At 56.4% G+C, this 19,861-nt stretch overlaps 9 protein-coding genes across 9 annotated transcripts; 5 read left to right on the top strand and 4 right to left on the bottom strand.

Moving 5' to 3' along the window:
• Positions 1-506: 506 nt before the first annotated feature.
• Positions 507-2,814, bottom strand: LY79DRAFT_509328 (Alpha/Beta hydrolase protein; the record flags this gene model as incomplete). The annotated part of the gene is made up of 2 exons (XM_060554044.1): positions 507-2,598; positions 2,723-2,814. 2 exons carry the CDS (start codon positions 2,812-2,814, stop codon positions 507-509), a joined length of 2,184 nt encoding a protein of 727 aa, XP_060417613.1.
• Positions 2,815-4,578: 1,764 nt separating this feature from the next.
• On the bottom strand, positions 4,579-6,216 carry LY79DRAFT_509152 (WSC domain-containing protein; the record flags this gene model as incomplete). Its single annotated transcript, XM_060554022.1, has 4 exons — positions 4,579-4,977; positions 5,075-5,706; positions 5,784-5,887; positions 5,957-6,216. 4 exons carry the CDS (start codon positions 6,214-6,216, stop codon positions 4,579-4,581), a joined length of 1,395 nt encoding a protein of 464 aa, XP_060417612.1.
• Positions 6,217-8,067: 1,851 nt separating this feature from the next.
• On the top strand, positions 8,068-8,879 carry LY79DRAFT_544092 (uncharacterized protein). Its single transcript, XM_060557103.1, has one exon. The coding sequence runs from the start codon at positions 8,090-8,092 to the stop codon at positions 8,480-8,482; it is 393 nt and encodes a 130-aa protein (XP_060417611.1). The 5' UTR covers positions 8,068-8,089; the 3' UTR covers positions 8,483-8,879.
• Positions 8,880-9,597: 718 nt separating this feature from the next.
• On the top strand, positions 9,598-11,706 carry LY79DRAFT_544090 (acetylornithine and succinylornithine aminotransferase). The gene is made up of 3 exons (XM_060557102.1): positions 9,598-9,905; positions 9,986-10,225; positions 10,309-11,706. The coding sequence occupies exons 1-3, from the start codon at positions 9,762-9,764 to the stop codon at positions 11,335-11,337; spliced, it is 1,413 nt and encodes a 470-aa protein (XP_060417610.1). The 5' UTR covers positions 9,598-9,761; the 3' UTR covers positions 11,338-11,706.
• A 363-nt stretch (positions 11,707-12,069) lies between these two features.
• LY79DRAFT_494414 (uncharacterized protein) lies at positions 12,070-12,555 on the top strand (the record flags this gene model as incomplete). The annotated part of the gene is made up of 1 exon (XM_060553333.1): positions 12,070-12,555. A coding segment is annotated over one exon (486 nt), but the record flags the coding sequence as incomplete, so codon positions are not given.
• Positions 12,556-14,005: 1,450 nt separating this feature from the next.
• On the top strand, positions 14,006-14,404 carry LY79DRAFT_544085 (uncharacterized protein). Its single transcript, XM_060557101.1, has 2 exons — positions 14,006-14,245; positions 14,339-14,404. Exons 1-2 carry the CDS (start codon positions 14,107-14,109, stop codon positions 14,368-14,370), a joined length of 171 nt encoding a protein of 56 aa, XP_060417608.1. The 5' UTR covers positions 14,006-14,106; the 3' UTR covers positions 14,371-14,404.
• A 440-nt stretch (positions 14,405-14,844) lies between these two features.
• On the top strand, positions 14,845-15,933 carry LY79DRAFT_544084 (cutinase-domain-containing protein). The gene has a single exon (XM_060557100.1). The coding sequence runs from the start codon at positions 15,268-15,270 to the stop codon at positions 15,766-15,768; it is 501 nt and encodes a 166-aa protein (XP_060417607.1). The 5' UTR covers positions 14,845-15,267; the 3' UTR covers positions 15,769-15,933.
• Positions 15,934-16,712: 779 nt separating this feature from the next.
• On the bottom strand, positions 16,713-17,393 carry LY79DRAFT_587975 (uncharacterized protein; the record flags this gene model as incomplete). The annotated part of the gene is made up of 1 exon (XM_060560852.1): positions 16,713-17,393. One exon carries the CDS (start codon positions 17,391-17,393, stop codon positions 16,713-16,715), a length of 681 nt encoding a protein of 226 aa, XP_060417606.1.
• Positions 17,394-17,857: 464 nt separating this feature from the next.
• LY79DRAFT_509285 (autophagy-related protein 27) lies at positions 17,858-19,021 on the bottom strand (the record flags this gene model as incomplete). The annotated part of the gene is made up of 3 exons (XM_060554041.1): positions 17,858-18,053; positions 18,127-18,691; positions 18,766-19,021. The coding sequence occupies 3 exons, from the start codon at positions 19,019-19,021 to the stop codon at positions 17,858-17,860; spliced, it is 1,017 nt and encodes a 338-aa protein (XP_060417605.1).
• Positions 19,022-19,861: the final 840 nt, after the last annotated feature.

The raw sequence follows: 19,861 nt of genomic DNA, 5'->3' as shown, positions 1-19,861 counted from the left end.
AATTCCTTGTCTGGCGACAAGCCTGGTATATATCCAAGCTGGAAGATCTGAGCTGCGCAACCAGGAAACGGAAGACGCTGTCCACAAATGCGCCCATAGCCTTGCCCTTCACGGCAGACTAATAGCCACGTTGCCGCTGTTGGCGAGGTTCCTGTCGCTGGAGGGTCCGGTCCTAGAGCAACTCGCGAATAGAGTATGAATGTTGCTTCGAAAGGCCTACTGAGAGCGGATTCGTTGCCACATGGCGTCTATACCAACTGATAACGGTAAAGGATCTGGAACTAGGAGACTTTTTATGATAAAATGTGAATCATGTGTCTATGAGAGTCGGTGCTAAAAGTTCCAAGTGTGTACAGTTTCGTTGACAAACCCAATCTATAGCCGCCCAGTGGTAGCCTCCGACATGTGTACAATATAAGCATATGCCCCCTCTCCCCCCCCAAATACCTGGCTGCGTTGAAATCATGGTAGGTGTCAATCCTCGTACAGGTACAACTGTCCCTTGGTTACTCTTGTCCTCCCATACCTGTAAGACCACCGGCGAGCCCCTGCATTCTCCTACCGAGCAGGTCGTCTGTGCTCTTGAGCTTCACCAGGCTCGCGCCGGCACTTTTGCTCGCGCCCCTGGCGCGCCCGTTCTTCTTCCTTCCACCGCCCTCGCCCTTGTCGACGATGGACTCGCTCTCATCCATCGCCTGCGGCTCCTTGGTCAGAGTGCTTTTCCGGTTAGCCCGTGTCATGCTGATCTCCAGGGGACGATCCTCGTCGCCACTGGACTCGGCGCGGACGTGGTGACGCCCCTCGGTGTTGCCGTTCGTGAGGTGCCCGCCGCCGGCTCGGCGGCGCCCGCGGCCCTCGCGCTCGCGGACGGCATCAGCGGAGGTGAAGATCTCGGTGATCCAATCAGCGGACCGCTCGAAATGCTTCCAGGCCGGCGGGTAGACGGTGGGGAATTGCATGAACCCGTGGGAGATGCCAGGGATCAACATCACCTCGGCAACATCCTTGGGGTTGAAGACGGATTCGAGGCCGTCGCCGTGGTCGGAGCGCTCGGAGCGGGCCTGGTCGAACATGGCCTCCTTAACCTTGCGCAAGCGCGCGGAGAAGATGACGGTGTCGTCGACGAGGGGGTCCCGCTCGCCCGTGAGGAAATAGACCTTGGGGAAGCGGGCGAGGAGGGAGTCTGGGGTTAGGACGGGGGAGAGGAGGTAGTCCTTGCTGAAGTCGGGGCGGTTGTGAGGGCCGATGTAGAGGATGATCATGGCGCGCATCATCTCGGGGGTGAGCACGCGATCGTTGAAATAGGAGATCATGGAGGACATGGCGAGGCGGGTCCTCAAGGGCTCGGAGTGGTGCGAGGCGCTTTGCTTCCGCTTGACGTCCGCAGTCGAGAACTGCATATTGGAAGGTCCCTGTGGGCCGCCATGCGAGTACTCGGGGTGAGGGCTAGCGAGCGCCAGCTGGGACGCGATCTCGGCCTCCTTGGCGGTCAGCTCCGCGGACTGCTTGTTCGAGCTGTCTTCCTCATCGTCCGAGTGGTGCGGCGTGCCAACCAGGTCGTTGTACTGCATGCTCTTTTTCCTGATGATGGACTGGTTGGTACTCCTTAACCTTCTGTCCTTCATGAGCGACATCTGTTCGTCCGACATCCAGTTTCCGATGTTCATATCGAGCGCCGGGTAGAAGAGGACGAGCCCATCGGGCAGTGGAAGATCTCCGGTGGTCGAGTACTGGCGCATGGGGACAGATGTCCGCTCGATGATCATCAACGTCGTTGCAGTGGCTAGGTTGCCGCCAGCACTGTCGCCCGTCACAACTATCTTGGGCGTCTCCCTCCCGGACATTCCGATGCACCTTCCCTTGCTGCGGATTAGGGTGGTGTACACGTCGAAACACTCGTTCAGGGCATAGGGGTAAGGAAACTCGGGAGCCTTCTTGTAATCCAGACTCAGGACGGGCAGGCCCGTCTTGGACGCCCACGCAAACAACTTGTCGTCATTGCATCGAGGATCCATAGCGACGAACCCGCCGCCGGGAATATCCAGCACGATCCTGTTGTGATGTGCGAGGTCGGTCAGGGGCCCATCGAGATAGAGCCAAGCCGACACCGGCTCCTTGTAATCGCTCCCCGCTGGTCGCGGGATGCGGATGGCGCGTGGCGGCCAGCGGGAGAAGCGAGGTCGCATGAGGTTCTGCAAGAAGCTCAGGTAGGGCGTCGTCCCTTTGTCCCAGGACACGCGCAGGTGCTCGACTGTCAGCATGCCGCGGACCTTGCGGACCTTCTCATCGGCCTTTTCGGCGGCGACCATGTAGAAGACAGAGAAGACGATGCTGGCGAGGTCACGCAGCCACTTTGCGCGGATCTTCATGGCGGTCCAGAAGCCGGCGTCTAGGGCAGTGAGGACCCAGGTGGCACGAAAGTAGGTAGCATCATACATGTTGGCCATGGGCTCGGGGCTGGCGAGGCCGACGAGGGTGCTGAAGTGGCGGGCGGCGTAGAGGTAGATCATGGTGATGACGACTGTCTGCCATGCCGTGAGGCGCTTCGTCGTGAGCTTGGAGAAGAAACGCATACCGGGTGGGCCATGGGGGTGGCCTCTGCATTAGAGGAAAAGGCACTTGTTAGCATGCTGTCGCCAAAATGGAGAGAGAAGGGGGGAGGGGGAGGAGAGGAGAGAGAGAAGAGGCACGGCGCAGCGCGGCCTACGTTCGCATCACGTACCTGAAAAGGTATGCCGACCAGAAAGTCAGCACCGCCAGGACTTGGAGGCGGCGCGACTTGACCGACGGCCTTCCCAGCACGTGGTCGATCATGACGACTGGTGGTTGCAAAGTATCAGCAGGACGGCAGCGTAAGCAGGTCGTCGTTCCGAAGAAAGAGGGGAGTCGTTATATGTTTGTATGTTTCCGACGACGCAAAACCATGGGCCAACGGACCGAGGGAGGCCGAGGCTGAGCAAGCAACAACAACGCACGCAGTCGTCGAGGTTGTCGTGGCTGGGGCGAGCCTGGTGCTGTTCTGGTCGACGGGATGGCGCAGCGCGAGTATAGGCGAAGCGGAGCGAAGGCTCCCCGGGCTAAAATCCCTAACCAAGGCGACGGGGCACGGGAAGGCGGCTTGGCGAGGAACAGCGCGAAAAAAATGGTTCGAGGTCACGGGCCGCCACTCTTGTGTCTGGGATGATTCGAAATAACAGCCGGGAGGTACTCCGGTCGTTTGGAGATGGAAGGGGAAGCCAAGCGGCCGAGGGCCGGAAGAAACGGAGATGGTGCCAGGATTGAATGGATGGACGACGGTGTCTCCGGGGGGGGGTATGGGGGATTCGGAGGAGAAGCTGGCCGTCAACGAGGACAAGACTGACTGATTTTTCCGGGAAGAGAGAGAAGAGACAATGACGATAGCGAGGACAACGACAACATGGACAATGGAAGAAGAGGCTCCTCGTGGACAGAGGGTCCCCGAGCCAGGCGACCAGGGTAGCGGCGGCACATGTTTCAATGTGACTCGGTTCAATTGCTGGCTGGCTCCTTAGGTGCGACAGTGACGTTTCCTTGGGTTTCCTTCTTTGGGGGACGGCGCAGCAGCTGACATGTGAAGAGGGCCCCAGTCCACCCGGAGCTCGGAGTCAGAAAGAGACCACAAGACAGCGTGACCCGTACGGGGTAGAGAGGGGCACGTGGGTGCTGCTGTACTCCAAGCTAGTCCCAATATGGTATCACTCCAGGTCCAACCATCGACCATAGCCAATCATATACTGTCGCTTACCTACCCTAGTTTAGCGCGATCCTGCTGCTGACTCCCTCCACATCTCCGCTGCCGTCAGCTCCTGTTTCCCCGCGCTACTCCGCTGTCGAAATGCACTCACTCGCTGGAGAGCTGCTTAATTACGTAAGTCACGCACGGGCTTATGGATAACGACAAAGTCGATAACTAGTTGACAGCCATTAGCTAAATCAGTCCTGGACTCGGTCATCCATCAGCAACACTACTAATAGACGCCATATTTCACGACAAGCATCTGACGAGTCATGAGGACGACATCTTAATGTTATACCTTTCGGCCAAGGCATCGTGTGTGGACTCCAGCCTAGGATCCTCCAGAATGTGTTTGGCCGTGATTCGCAGACTCGGACTCATAAAGGTAACAGAGCAAGATGGACGATTCAGGGCGCCTCCTTTGCGGGAAAACTCTACTCATCTTGGCTGGTCTGCAGTCAATGTTTGTCGGCAATCAAGGAGGCATCTCTTCTCCGACACCACGGGCCAGAAGTTGGAGGGCGATCCGCACCTATCTCTTAGCTCCATGTCGACTCCCCGGCTGATCCCTGCCGGCGGCGCACATATTCCTCGACGCACCGACTCGTGTGACTTGAGCCGCTCCCGCCCGTAGAATATTCGCCACAGAGAAAGAGAGAGAGAGAGAGAGAGAGATTTAGCTTTGCGGGCGATGGGATTTTGCATTAAATCACTACCACACTATAAGAACAACTCCCAGGACGCGTCCGCCACTACATGATTACCCGCCAGCGCTGGCAGACGCCAGACTTTTTTCTTCCGCGCAAGTTGTTCCGGCTCGTCTAAAGGGAACAGACACCGTTGTACATGGTGTAAGATAAGCAGCCCGGGCTGTCACTATGCGCCCGGATGGCGGGAATGGGCTTGCTGAAAGTGTTGCAGAAGAGGGTATTGCCGGTATAACCGACCTGAATGGCCACGCAGGCCGGGTCCGCATGGCAGTGATCCGAGCATTCCTTCTTGGTCGCGGGGAAAGTCAGATCGATTTTGCCGTAGTTGAAGTGGCAGTCGGGCGTGCCTTTGCAGTCGGCTTTGTAGATGCTGATGCGCCCGGCGCCGCCACACGTATCGAATTGGTTGCCGGCACACGACATGTCGCAGCCGCTGGAAGCCGGCGAGTTGCCGCCGTCGATGCTGTTGCCGCAGTAGCACTCGGAGCTGTACTCGGTACCGGCGTATTCCTGTGGTGGCTTGGGTCAGCTCCCGTCGTGCAGGTAGAGCAAGGAGGAGGCGGCGAAGGACGCTTTGCAGTGATGGATGGGCAGGACATCTACTCACATATCCGAGGCTGTCGCACTGAGAAACGCACTGGGCGGCGCTGAACTTGTCGAAGCTGGGCACCTTGTACGAGAGAGCCCGCTGTGAGGGGCTATCGGTGTAGCAGCTATCGGCGATCCAGCCGTCGGGGAGCGTACTGGGGCCGCCCGTAACGGGCTTGGAGCTCTTATAGATGTTGATGGCAGCCGCACCACCACAGTACTGCGACTTGTCGGCGGTGCAGGCCATATTGCAGGACTTGGCCGGGATGGGAGCACCTCCGTTCTGGATGCTTGCGCCGCAAAAGCACTCCTTGCCGAACTCGAGCCCGGCGTACGGGAAGCCCTGGGCGGCGCAGGCCGTGGTGCAGTCGCTGACCCTCACGTTGCCAGGGAGGCTCATGCGGGTGGTCAAGGTGCGGGCCGAGGACTGGTCCGAGTAGCACCCGAGCGAGTTGAAGTCCCCGGAGGCGGCCAGGACGGCGGGCGCCACGTCGCCGTTGGTGAAGACGTTGAGGCGCCCGCCTTCACCGCAGACTTCATCGCTGTTGCCGGCGCACGGCTTCTTGCAGTCGGTCTCGGGCGCCTTGTCGGAGGCGGGATCGAGAACGTAGCCGCAGTAGCATTCACGGCCCCATTCGACGCCGGCCATACCTGTCGACGGTCAGGGCGAGTTCTATGTGCTTTGAAGTGTGTGCATGTGCGTGTGTATGGGAGGGATGTTTACTCACCGTATCCCTTTCCGTCGCAGTAAGCAATGCATTTCTCCTGCGACATGTCATCTCCGTGGTAGCTGTCGCCGCTCAAGACTCTCGAGGACGAGACATCGGTAAAACTGAGAGAACACCGTCAGCAATGGCTAACCAAGACAGCATATGCCTTTTACGGCCATCGATATGCTCACCATCCCATATAAGCCCATGGGCTTGGTAGGGTATCGCTGATGCCGTTCACGGAGCGCTTCAGGACGTTCCGTCGGACCGAGGGGCCATGAGAAACCAGTCCGGCAGATCGCTTGCTGACTGCCGTATCGTTGGATACGTTCTCGGGAGCGATGGGGTTGATCGCGCCAAGATAGTACCAGTCTGCAGAGTCTGCAGAGTCTGCAGAGGCAACGGTGACGAGCGTGAGGCTCACAAGGGCCAGGAGAGAGCAGGTGCGCATGGCTGCGGGAGTATAGATGATTTGGCTTTGTTGAACGAGTGTGGAGAGAGGGTGATGATGGAAGGGATGAGGAAACAAGAACATCTCCAAGGCCGGAGACGGGGACTATTAATACTGGATTTGTCCTGCCACAAGGCAGACATCCAGACACCCACAATCGCTCCCCTCCAGCCGTTTACCGTCGTTCGACACATGACTTCAGTCCCTCCTCCCCAGATGCCACGAGCGGCAAGGCATCCAGGGCGTGGCGTCTGTTCGGGCCCAGCTCCTCGGAATTCCCAGCGATCAGAGGCTCACAACGTGTCTGTTAACCGCCAAGTTCGAGGCCCTTCTCAGCCTGGCCTGCGACACAGGCTGGAAATATTAAGGCCCGTGTGGGGGAACCGACTAGTCGACAGCCACTTTATGAGTCAAAAGCCGGTCTAGTTCCTAAAAGAAAAGCCCAAAACCACATTCTCAAGGCGATCAGTAGCCGGCGTCATCTGGGGAAATCTCGCTAGGGAAAACAAGAGTAGACGGCGTCGTCGGGCGGCGCCTAGACAGCCGACCTAGACGCGTGCCTGGACAGCTTAAAACCCCCCCTTTCCTGACGCCAGTCCAAAAGGAGGAATACGATCTTCAGCTCCCAGTCTTGCGAACCATACTCTCGGGGACGAGGTCTGGCCCTGCTCCACCACCTTATTTCCACCACATTGCTCTGCTTAGTCTTTGAAGCTCGACACCGCATTGTTTGGCTAGGTCCAAGGGCCGTTGCGTTATCATCTGACCCGATGTCCAGCCCGACGGATGCACCCTTCAGCCGCTAATCTCCACAGGTTTTGCGGCCAGTCTTGGCTTCCTAACCTCATGTGTTGAACAAATTGATTTTACACAGGGCCAAATGACCAGACACTCCTGGCTTGGGAAACGCCCCTTTTCAAGCTCACAATAGTAGCAAAAGCTGAGAAGAGGGCTTCAAAAAGCTGCGAATAAGATCAATAAATAGGGTAACTAACCTTGTGTGTTTAGCGGGAAATGGCTTACTGATTGGATCCAAGGGATCTAGATCTCCTAGCTTGCAGGCCTGGCCAGCTTTGCAACTAGCGCATCTATAAGCTCTGCTCTTGCTGCATTCTGAAGATAGTTTTATTTGTTCCTGAGCTATTGTTATTCTCCCCTGAAACATCAAGCACCTGCTTCAACATTGACCGGAACTACGACATGGAGAAAAGTAGGCAGACCGCATTTGAAGAATAGGCTTGCTGCTTTTTGCGGGACACGATGTCGCCACGGGGCTTGGCAGTATCAGGCTTCATTTGGGTAATTCCCTGCAACTGACTGTCAGTTATTGCTGTTGGTAGAACTTGATCTTCCCGGGAGATCTTTGAAGGCTTCGACGGTGCTCTCGCGTTGTTCGATCGGGTTTGCTGGCTTACAAGGACCTATTGTTTTAGCTTCAGTGAATATCCGCTCGGCTCATGTGGGATAACATGAACGAGAAGCGTTATTAGATTGCAAGAGCTTCAGCATTCCATGGGTGGCAGTAGGCCATGTAGAAGTCCAACATCTATCTCCACGAGGGTTTCCCATGGAACGGAACCCTACCCTAGGATGGTTACCAACCAAAGGACTGTCATACGCCTGGGGAAGCAACGACTTGTCGGAATCCATAACGGTGAACTGCAAGAGGCTTCTCGTCACCGAGAGTCTTTTCTATGCCTTGAACCATGTCCGCCATGACCAAAGAAGGATGCTGTGGGTCGATGCCGTGTGCATCGACCAAGGCAACAACGCGGGGCGAGGGCACCAGGTGGGACAGATGGCTGACATCTACAGGGAAGCAGAGAAGGTCCTCATATGGCTGGGGCCTTCCTCGTACAAAACCAAAGTCTTGATGGGCTTTTTGAAAAAGATTCATCGAGAGACGTCGGGTCACAAAGACCACAAGAGCACCAGTGGCAGCCGTGCAAAAGAAGATTGGTTATCGGCCGAGCAAGACTCGAGCAATGGCCGGATAGCCCTTTGTCAACTCCTACGAGACGGCCTGATGTCCCTTTTCGAGGAGCCTTGGTTCACGCGAATCTGGATCGTGCAAGAGGTCTTCCATACTCGCGCGGCCTCGGTATGCTGCGGCAGATGGTCCGCCCCGGCTCATATGCTCGCGACTGGCGCAATACTCGTCGGAGTCAAATCAAGCTCTCAAGTTGGGGCTGTTCTGGACTTGGTGCCAATCCCTTCAATGGGGGGATCTGCAAAGGCAAAGAGTCTACAAGCTTTACTGCTGTAGTTCCGAGGAAGCCGTGCAACCGATACCCGAGATATCGTTTACGCCTTGCTGGGGATCTCCTCGGACATCCCGGAAGGCGACCCTAAGGGTCTATTGCTGCCGGATTATTTCAAGTCCTCAAGTCCGAAAGTAAACTCGTGCTGTGCCTCGAAATATTTCTCTGTGGCGACATGGAAGGGCCACTAGGCTTCAGCAACGTGGTGGCGTTTCTCACGGCGCTGCCTGAGTTAATGAATGAAACGGTCAGGAACGCTCTCACAAATAAGGGCATGGCAGGGCTACCACGCTTCTCGGAAAGACGAGGTAAATTCCCAAATACTTCTGGGTCTCGGTGATGAGCGAATGTGTCAAGAGTTATAGCACACAGTAAGGCCTACAAGAATAGGATCAAGAAAGGCTTATCCTATGGAAGTATAGATGTAAAGAAAAGATTCTATATATAGGTAAGTGATGCGAGTAGTGAGTAAAACGCCACGTGATATGGCACATGATAATCCACCTGACAGGTGCTGGATGAAGCCATCGTTACAGAATGCGTTTAGCGCTTCAAGACCTGTCCAACTTGTAAATATTCAGTCTCGTTAATCACACTGCAAGCCAAAACGATCTCTATTCTATTTGGAACAGTACGATTTGAAAACGGCAATAAGCATCACGACCCAATCCGGCGGGAAACTGTACATCGCGCAGTCTTGTTGCCGCCTTTATGAGATCGGGCGGCAAGCGAAGAGCCAGAAGAATCGTGTGCCGTTGATGGTTGGATAGGCCTGTGTTTCTGTATTTTTTGCATAAATTCAAAAGGCTTAATCCAATATTGATACAGTCAGTATGACATTACAATGACGAAAGGCGGGAGTTTCGGCACTATGCTTTCGACTGCGAGCAGCTGGCCGCTGAACGAGAAATTAAATTGTTCGAAAGAGACCGTACCATACCATGTCATTGAGTAACTTGTAGATCTGATTTCTTTGGTGGTCCCTGTCATTGCAGAAACAATTCGACATATTCCGGGCTCGTTTCGTCCGACCACGGCCGAGATCGGAGCGGGATCGCCGGGGTCTAAATGCACGTACCTCCGGGAAAAGAGGATGTGCCCCTCGATGCAAAAACGAACGGCTTATCGATAGCAGGATCGACGAGTCACTTCTGCTCTATCCATGCGCGAACGGCCCTAAATTTTAAAACGGGTGTGTGACTTTTCTCTCTCTATCTCTCTCTCTCTGCAACACCCACCATTGTGCACCGCCCGAGTCTTGTTTTCTTTCTTGAATATATCACAATGGCGTTCCGTGCTCCTCTGCGACTGCAATTGGCCAAGTGCCAGCCGCTTCTGGCCATCTCCTCGCGCGGCAACGCTCGTGCGGTGTCTTCTGCTGCGACGGCCGCCTCGAGCCTCCCGGAGGACGTCAAGAGCAGCATCGCAGTCGGTTACCCCCTCCCCCTCCCCAAAGACCGCGCGTTTCGAAGTTACAGTGGTACTGACGACAGCTTCGTTTCTCCTAGAGCCAAGCCTCTTTACCGAACCCTGATCCGACCGAAGACTCGGCGAGCGCCGCCCTCGTACGCGAACATGCGCCCTACATGGTCGCCACCTACGCCCGCCCACCGCCCGTATTCGTAAAAGGCCAGGGATCTGTGCTCTGGGACATCGAGAACAGGCAGTACCTCGACTTCACCGCCGGCATCGCCGTCAACTCCCTGGGCCACTGCGACCCGGAGCTTACCAAGCTCTTGACCGAGCAGGTGAGCAGCCTCCCCCGTCTCCCCCCGAGGTGTGCCGTGAGTCATCTCGACCGTTACTGACCAATGGCGCCAACACCCAACAGGGCAGCACCCTCATGCACGCATCGAACCTCTACTACAACCCCTGGACCGGCGCCCTCTCCAAGCTCCTGGTTGAGAAGACCCGCGAGGCCGGCGCTATGCACGACGTCAACTCCGTTTTCATCTGCAACTCGGGCTCCGAAGCCAACGAGGCCGCCATCAAGTTCGCCAGGAAGGCCGCCAAGGTCGGCCAGACCTCGGGCGACAAGTACGAGATCGTCTCGTTCAACAACGCCTTTCACGGCCGCACCATGGGCAGCCTGTCGGCCACCCACAACCCCAAGTACCAGGAACCCTTTGCGCCGATGCTGCCCGGCTTCAAGCTCGGCACGTTCAACGACGTCACGGCCATCAACGACGTCGTCACGGACAAGACGTGCGGCGTCATCGTCGAGCCCATCCAGGGCGAGGGCGGCGTGACGCCCGCGACAGACGAGTTCCTCATCGCCCTCGCCAGGCGCTGCCGCGAGGTCGGCGCCGTCCTCATCTACGACGAGATCCAGTGCGGCCTGTCGCGCACCGGCGCGTTCTGGGCGCACGCCCACCTGCCCAAGGAGGCGCACCCGGACATCATCACCACCGCCAAGGCGCTCGGCAACGGCTTCCCCATCGGCGCCACCATCGTCAACGGCACCGTCTCGGACAAGATCAAGGTGGGCGACCACGGCACGACCTTTGGCGGCAACCCCCTCGCCTGCCGCCTCGCCCACAACATCGTCTCCCGCCTCGCCGACCCCGGCCTGCAGAAGGCCGTCGCCGCCAAGGCCGACATCTTCAAGACCCGCTTCGACGCCCTGCGCGAGCGCTTCCCCGACCTGATCAAGGAGGTCCGCGGCCGCGGCCTCATCCTCGGCCTCCAGCTGACCCAGGACCCCGCGCCCATCGTCAAGGCCGCCCGCGAGCGCGGCCTGCTGGTCATCACCGCCGGCACCAACACCCTGCGTTTCGTGCCCCCTCTGACCATCACGGAGCAGCAGATCCAGCAGGGCTTGGACATCTTGGAGGAGGCCATCTCCGTCACCCGCTCATGAACACCTCCCTTACTCTCTCACGCGTGATAGGACTTGAATCCCCCATGTAATTAATCATTTGGCGCCGGCGTTTAAAAGAACAACCTCCCTACGAACCCTAGACTTAGATTCCACACCTTGCAAGGCAGCGGCAGTTTAGGCCAGCGATAATTGTCTCTTCACACGTCTGTTTCGATATGGGCTCATTGAGCATCTTGAATATCAAGGAACGTCTATTGAGCGAGCCGCTCAAATGTATATGACCGTCAGCTTTTACGTGTATTTGCAAAGGTTGTTGACTAAACATTTGTGACGAAGAAAGAAAGAAAGAAAGAAAGAAAGAGCGAATGTAAAAATACCCACTTTGCACCTGCCTCGCCGTTCCTGCCCCTTCTGATGTCTGGTTCAATAGCTCTTTCCTTACCGAAGCCTACCCAGCTTTTCGTCACCTTGCTACAAAAGCAACCAGCTCGCTCGGTATTCTCTCCTCAATGTCTCTCCTTCATCAACTCCACCAACTGAACCCACACAGCACCTGATAGTGGGCCAACATCTAATTCAATCGGTTCGATTATTCATCAAGTCAACAAAGTCTCAATCACCAGCCCAATCCAAACGATACATTTGCGAAGCACAACCGCGATTAACCTCAACCTAACAAGCACGTTCAAACGCCAGGTATGTCTAAATGGTTACCCAGGAGTGGGAACGACCTCGTGCTGACAACGTGTTGAAACAGCACGATGGTTTCCAGAGGCGGAGAAAGAGCAGCGCCTTTTCAGCGAGCTGCTTGGAGACTCCAGATACAAGCCCCTTGGTCGTCAGCTTGATGCCAGAGCCCATCGTCTTATCGCTGCAATTGAAGACGTCGACTATGCAGAGATATTATTCCAAGAACTCTGCACCAAAGACATTACTATGATTACTGGCGAGAGGGGCTCAGAAGAGGTACACGAGGGCGTGGAAGAAGTCATCGACTTCTGCATCTCTAACATTGAGACTATCCGCATCATCACTACCATAGTAGATCGAGGTCGCATCACCTGCCCCGTCAAAGTTTACAATCGTTTGGATGCGTCCACCTACAAGCAGCAACGGATGGTCATGATCTTCGATGCTGACGATAGCGGCAAGATCAAGAGACTCGAGATGAGACTCCTTGGCGAGGTCGAGCATAAAACAGGCTGTGTGTGGGGAGGTGAGGAAGCCCATGAGGAACTACAGGCAGACAACGGCCTTTCAGACAAGAATGCCGCGCGGTTGGAATTCCAGGTGCTTCGCCTACGCAATCGAGCAATGATATTTGGATGGAGAAATCTCGAAGTCAGGCATTGGATAGAAACGCGTGCACTGTTCTTTCAAAATCTTGCAGTTTGCTCTGACTCCAAAGAGCCATACGTTGTGACTTTCACCTCCTGTGACCGCCCTTCTTGCTACAGCCTTATCGACTTGTCTCCCTGTCATTTGGAACTCATCTGCCGCAGCAAGTCGACGCCAGCACCGCTTTTCCTTGTCTTGGCTTCAGCTGCTTTTCGTCTTCCATTACACAGGGTAAATACTTTAGGCTCCATTGCCGAGTTACCCAACATCAAGCAGGTGAAAAGATTCAGTTGCAATCATGACAAAAGCTCAGCTGGAAACCTCGGAAGTCATGGAGACGAACAATTTGCGTCACGAATGCGTCGCTGACTTCAGCATCTGCTGCGCGCAACAAATCATCGCCCTTTATCGCCCGATGAAACCAGAACTAGCAAGCTCCGCGAATCTTGTCTATCGTGACGTTAGAACTTGCTGGGCTCACCCACAAGTGATTAATGTGAATTCAGTAACCCGCAATCCTGAGGGCTCTTTGGCCAGTTTCTTTACGACTCTCCCCGCCTGAGAACACGACGGGGTTCCGTCATGTTTCTCCACCAGGAGAACCATGCTTCACGAAGTTAATGGATACTTGCCGGGTGGGCTGGTACCCTGGACATCAAATGATAGTCCCACGGACCGGAAACGAAGATCAAGACCCGACTTGACGGCTCACATCTGCCTTTTGACCATGGACGGACCTCCGCGACCCTCACTCAGCTACGCACAGGGTTGCCTGTCCCAAGGACCTAGTTTAAGATTTTGAAACTGAGCCAAAGCCAGACCATGACACTCCCAGAGTCCCGAATGTAGAAAGCACACGATAGAACCTAGTTGAGCCCGCCGTGTATCAATCAACACTCTCCGCACGACTGTCAGCTGCCCTTCCGGAAGTCTAGTCGATACGCCGTCCATAAGCAGCTCAGCCATCCAAAATTACTCCACACAAAACTCTCCACCATGCCAGCTCCCTCACCACCCGAATTGATCGGTGAAAGGTACGAAAAAGCAAACACCGTTGCCCCATGTGGAAGCTCCATCTCCGACGACGTGATCCCGGCGATCGTACGCCATATCACCGTCGCACACCCCTATCCCATTACCAGGAATCCTATAAGGACGAGACGCCGATGGGGTCCAACTTACATCCCCAAGAGAACTGGGCGAGCAAACCGAAGCGTAGCATAACTGGACTGGCGTCACTCAGGCCCCGCTACGCTTGCCGACCCCGCCTCGTTAACAGCATCCTCAAGCCCTGCGCGTCAGGACCGAGGTGAAAGGTCAGGCCTCATTTAGGTTATCCCACCGAACGCCACTCGTCTCAAAATTCTGCGTCCATTCCGATTGCGTTTCGCTCGTCCTTGGACAGAACCGGCCGAGACTTGAGACGACTCTCAGCGGACGGACTCGCCTAATGAATGACCCCCCCCTCATATGTCGTCAACGGTCAACCACGCCTTCGGAAGTGACGAACAACTTTTCCATCTCTTCCAAAGGACGAAGAAACACTTCCTGATCGAGACGACGAATATGGGGAAAAGGGGCGCCGGATCACAAAAAGAAAGACAAAAAGGTGATGCCGGAGACCTGTCACTCTTCCCTCGGGCCGAGGGCTAGCAGTGCCTCCTCGTCTGCTTCTGGTCCACCAGCTAACTACTCTATCCAGCGCGCCAGGAAAGAGGGGGAGAAAAGAAGTAGAAAGAAGAAAAGCAAAAACCTCGTCAAACACCAGCCCGCACATATCTGGATCGCTCCGATGGGAGGGGGGAGAGGACAACAGAGGGAAAAGGAAAGGAAAGGAAACAAAAGCTTTTCTGGAAATGACCCGGCGTGCTCGTTACCTTTCTGCCCGCTGCTGCGCACCAGGTCGTTTCGGATCGTCCTCTTGCGCAAGCACATCGGACCAGCCTCGTCCATGAAACGGCCTCGACCAATCGCAACTTTTACCGTCTGATGATTCGAGCCCGATTCGGACGTTTCCTTCTGCCCTGTTAGCGAAGGAGGGCAGGGACCGTCAGTCTTCTGCCATTGACGACGTGATTTTTGTCGTGACGAGCTCTCAAGGGTCCCGCTTGACGGTTCCAGCTATGCTTGCGGCTGGCATTCCATCTGCCATGTCTCTATCCCCCCCCCCCCCCCCCCCCCCCCCCCCCCTTCCCCCATTCTCAGTCAGCCAGAGTGCCCATCCCTTCAGACTCGTCCAGCGACGGCGTCATCAGGGTCGACCCCCCCACGTGCGGGTCGCTAAGTCTGTGGTCCGCCCTCCTTTCCCCATCGGGAGGAGGTTGCGGCATCCGAAGCCGTTGTGCTACAGGAAACGACATCATCTTGCAACTGGGAAGTTGAGCTTATTGTATCTTTGTTCCATGAGCCGTCTGCGTAGTTTGAATGGCGGTCCAGGCCGGGGGAAAAGGGGGGCGGGGGATTTGAGTCCCCCGGTATAAGAAGCCCAAGGTCGCACTCTCCTCCCCATCTACCATCATGACGGGAGACAATTTGAAGTTTTGTTGGCCCAACTTTCGTCTTCATCAAAGTCACTACGCCTAGTTCAGCCTATACACAGATATAATAACCCCGCCCGGGGGACTGAATAAGATGCACCGATCAACACCGGCCCTCCTCCTTGCCGTGCTGGGCATGGCGTCCGCCTCCCCCTTCGCGATCGGGCCCCGGCAGGCCGACTTCTCGAGCAACCAGCAGGACGGCCTCTCGGGCCCTTGCCAGCCCACGATTGTCATCTTCGCCCGCGGAACCACCGAGCGCGGCAACGTCGGCACCATCGCCGGCCCGCCCTTCTTCCAGGCCCTGTCGGCCCAAGTCGGCGGCGGCCTCGCCGTCCAGGGCGTCGAGTACCCCGCCAACGTCCAAGGCTTCCTCGCCGGCGGCGACGCCAAGGGCTCCCAGATGATGGCCACCCTCACCGAGAAGGCCATCACCAAGTGCCCCAGCTCGTCCATCATCATGTCCGGCTACTCCCAGGGCGGCCAGCTGGTGCACAACGCCGCGGCGATGATGTCCAAGACCATGGTGGCCAGCGTCGCTGGTGCCGTCATCTTTGGCGACCCACGTAAGCCTTTCTTCCCTCGCCCCGGATGAGACTTGAAGTTGACCCTCTCCTCAGTCAATGGCCAGCCCGTCCAGGGCGTCCCCACCCAAAGGACCAAGATCATCTGCCACAACGGCGACAACATCTGCGAGGGCGGCAGCCAGATCCGCCGCGCCCACTTGACGTACGGCGAAAACGCCGCCGAGGCCGCCCAGTTCGCCGCGTCCATGAAGCCGCCGGCCGCCGCCGCCGCCGCCGCTGCGTAAGGGGACAGCCCAAGGAGCGTTCTCAGAGTTGACCTCGGAGGCAATTCCATTGTGTGTGTACATATTTCGCTATTTACTTTTTGTGCGCAGACGTACGCCCCAGGTCGCGCCATGTAGCAAGTGATTAAAAGCACTAAAGGGTTAATGTCGACGAACCAAGTCTACATTTTGGCCGTGAGGAGGATGGTTGTCGATAAGCGTCGTTTTGCATAGCTTTAGAATTTACTTAGTCATATCTCCAGACATAGACACGATCTCTTAGCGTGAACAATATCGGATGCTCTTTTAAGAAAAAAAAAAAAAGAAGAAGGCGGGGGTTCCAATCATTGCCCCGGGCAAGACCAAATGGCTCGTATGAACTATGCTGCGGTGCCATCACTTTTTGGTGCTTCAAGTGACATGATGAATCTTCATACCGCTTATTCTCCATGCATGGCTCGGCGGACTGGCGTGTAATCCCACGTGTCCATGGTTGGAGGACTTCCACTGACTCTGTACATGTTAGCATCAAATAAAAACAAATCAAGGAGGAGGTTTGCCAACTTATGAGAGCTTAGATGGCGCTCAGGGTCTGGATGAAAGGGCGCATGACTGCCGGGCACTGTGCCTGTCCCACCTTGGGGGCGCGTTCGTTCACCCGCAGAGAGCAGAACACGCGTCGAGCCTCCAGTATTCAGCCCCTCCCCTCCAAGTGCTTTACCCGGCAACTGCAAGGCCTCTGCTCCTCTTTACGAATCCGGAGAAGACCTCCTGCGCTTCTCCGGCCTCACAATAGCAACGCACTCCCACGCCCTGCCCCCGACCGCCTCCATCTTCTCCTCGTCCCAGACCTCGACGTCTCTCGCGAACCCCTCGAACGCGGCCCGGAAATCGTCCCAGTCCCGCCGCGGCCCGATGTATACCACCGTCTCCACCGCGCACCCCTCTTCCCCTGAGAACGCGGCCATGTACTCGCGCACCAGGGCCACCTGCTTCGGGTACACAAACACCCACGCCCGCGCCTCCCCCGCCAACGGGTCGAGCGCCCAGGTGCCCGGGACGGTGCGGTGAGCCGCGTGATACCGGTTCGGGCTGGGCGCGACCTCGACACTGACGAGATTGAGCGTCGCGTGCGGTGGCGACGACGACGACGACGCGAGGGCATGCAGGAGGCCCTCGACGAGGCCGGTGCCGCTGCCGATCGAAAGAGTGAGGTGCGGCGCGGGCGGAAGGCGGCCGTGAAGCTCCCGGAGTAGAGGGAAGGAGAGGCTCAGACAGCAGTCGGGGAGGGTCTGGGGCTCGTCGGTGAGCTGGGGCAGTGGAAGCGGAATGAAGGAGGGAGATGGCTTCTTGTCCTCATCTTGCGGGAAGTCCTCATCAACGAAACCGCGAGCCACATCGTCGTCCCTTGTGCTCGTCTTGTCTGCCATGCCGTGGCTCTGCTCTGTTGGTGCTGGTGGCCGTGTTAGTGGTTCGACTTGTGTGTATGAGAGATGTACGGAGGTAAGCCGGGAGGTACGAGGTCAGTGGGCGGCTTTTTTCCCCTCCCCCCCCGATGCTGTCACCGGCCCCACATCCATCATTGGTCCACCGAACATCCCCCGCTGCGCTCCCGGACGGGGTTGCCTGGGACGGAACCACAACGTCCGTCGCATCTATACCAACCGGACAATGAAATATCGACGCCGTTTCAATCATATTGTATTTCTTGGACGAACAAGTTAATGTGAAAAGCCTCAGAGACCAAAAGCCAGTCCAACTCCAAGTCGCGGTGAGACTCGCGGAATAATGCCCTCCAAAGACCATGGACCCAGAATCGTAGTGACTAACCCAGTTTACAGCGATAAATTTACACTTCTTCTACCCTGCAGATGCCCGAAGCACCACGCCCATTCTAAACAGCGCTGTACCCGCCCCGGCTGCCACTGCCGTTGACAGTGCTGAGCACGTTACGGGTCCAGTCCTTCACCAGGTAGGGGATGTCGCGGATCGTGTCTCCGTGCGGCAGAAGATCCCAGCCCCTAGCGCCGTATCTGTTGTAGTTCAGCCAGGAGCCGAAGACAAGGTAGGCCGCGATGCCGAGAAAGCTCCTACAGAAATGGCAAGTTAGCTGCTGCCGTCGTGTTGTTGCCGAGCAAGACACAACGTGTCGGGTTGACTTACAGAACAAAAAACCAGGTGAAGAAGCCCCAGTGGCTGCTCGCGTCGCCGCTGCCACCTTCGCTGGGCGGCTTTCCGAACGCGTCCTCGCAGGCATACTTGGTGTACCAGGTCAGCCTCAGGACGTCCACGTCCTCCTTATCGCTCGGGCCGTAGCTGTTCCAGATCAGGGAGGCGTTGGGCATCAGAAGTTGCTTCTCGACCGGTGAGGGCCCGTCTTCGTCTTTGCCATCCTTGTCCTCATCGCGGGCTTGGAATTGGTTGCCGTCGTACTGGTCTTCGGGCTTGAACTCGCCTTCGAGGCCAGTCTTGTCGCGGTCGCAAATGAATTCGATAATGGCCTTCTGGTTTCTGCCGCTCCTACCCAGGGGATAAGATCCGCCGTTGAGGATAAGCCGAACGCCCTCCTTCTTCGCATCCGAGTGGGAGTCGCTCGACTTGAGCCGCTCGGGCTTGGCGTCCAGTGCCCGTCCCCCGTGATCGCCCAGCTCGCCAGCAATAGGTATCACCTTCTCAACCTCGTCCTTGTTATCCGGGCCCGGGTGAATGGTGCGCTCGATGGCACAGACTGTTCATCAACGTTAGCTTTGTGGACCATGCTTTCGAGACAGGGCGGAAGCTTGCCTCGCGTGGAGCTAGGACATTGCTCATCTTTCTTGACATCTCCCTTCCGTTTGAGGGGAGCGCAGATATCGACGGTGTAGGAAGTGTTGGTGAAGGTAGGAGGATGCCATCTGCTGGTCACGACGCTGTGCGGCCCACCTAGTGCCCCAAGGTTGAACGCGACATCATCCACCAGGATATGCTTGCAGTCCAGCATCGAGGCCGCTGGCAATGGCGACATGAGCAGGGCCAGCAGAAAGACTGCCTCCGTCCGTTGAAGACGAGGGAAATGCATCTCGGGAGATTAGACCGATCGTCCGGATAGCTTCGATGGGGTTCGACAGGTCGGGGAAACCGGGTCGCGTCCGGGTCGGAACAGATCTTTTGTACCGGGGAGGGATTGCAGCTCTCCAGACAAACGCTTACCAAGCAAGCCTGCAAAGACGTTGGATGAATACCGGGAGACGTGACGAAAATGTACAACTTGTAGTACGAAATGAGTGCGGTTCTAGAGGAAATTGGCAAGGTCAGGGCCTAGGAATGGACCATGTGGCTTTGCTACGTGGGAAGCCGGGCAGGGGGGCAGTGGATGACCTCTGGCTGGCTGATGTGATGCAACTGCGAACAGGGTCAGTGGACCTCAACCGTTTGGGTAGCTCGCAGCACCATCGTCATGCCGAAGATCTAGCGAATCACGTGCAAGTGCCTCAGCATGGGTAAGTGGATATCCCAGTTACTGCGCATATGCTTGATGACATAAGCATCAATCACAGCCATCAGATCAGACAGTACGAGGAACCGTACTGCCTTTGCAGAATACCCACCTACCTAGGTAGATAGGTAACTGTAGGAAGGGTAGGTAATGCGTGGTTGATATTGTATGAATTCTTATTTGATACACCAAGTGATACATTAAACTCGCTTCTTCAGAACCTTGAGGAGGTCCTGGCGTGTATGCACATTTCTTTCGGTTCGCTGTCTTCTCCTACCCCATGAGCCGTGACTTGGAAAGAAAAAAAAAAAAATAAGAATTGCCGTCCATCCCTAACCGCACCTTGAAGGATAAGGTAGATGCGCCTTCGTAGGGGTATATAAGATCATGAGTAGATCAAAACCAGCCAATCCGTCCTTGGAT

This window comes from Colletotrichum navitas (assembly GCF_030913465.1).
Source record: "Colletotrichum navitas strain CBS 125086 chromosome Unknown LY79scaffold_11, whole genome shotgun sequence".
Classification (NCBI taxonomy): domain Eukaryota; kingdom Fungi; phylum Ascomycota; class Sordariomycetes; order Glomerellales; family Glomerellaceae; genus Colletotrichum; species Colletotrichum navitas.
This window is presented reverse-complemented; position numbering and strand designations above follow the sequence as displayed.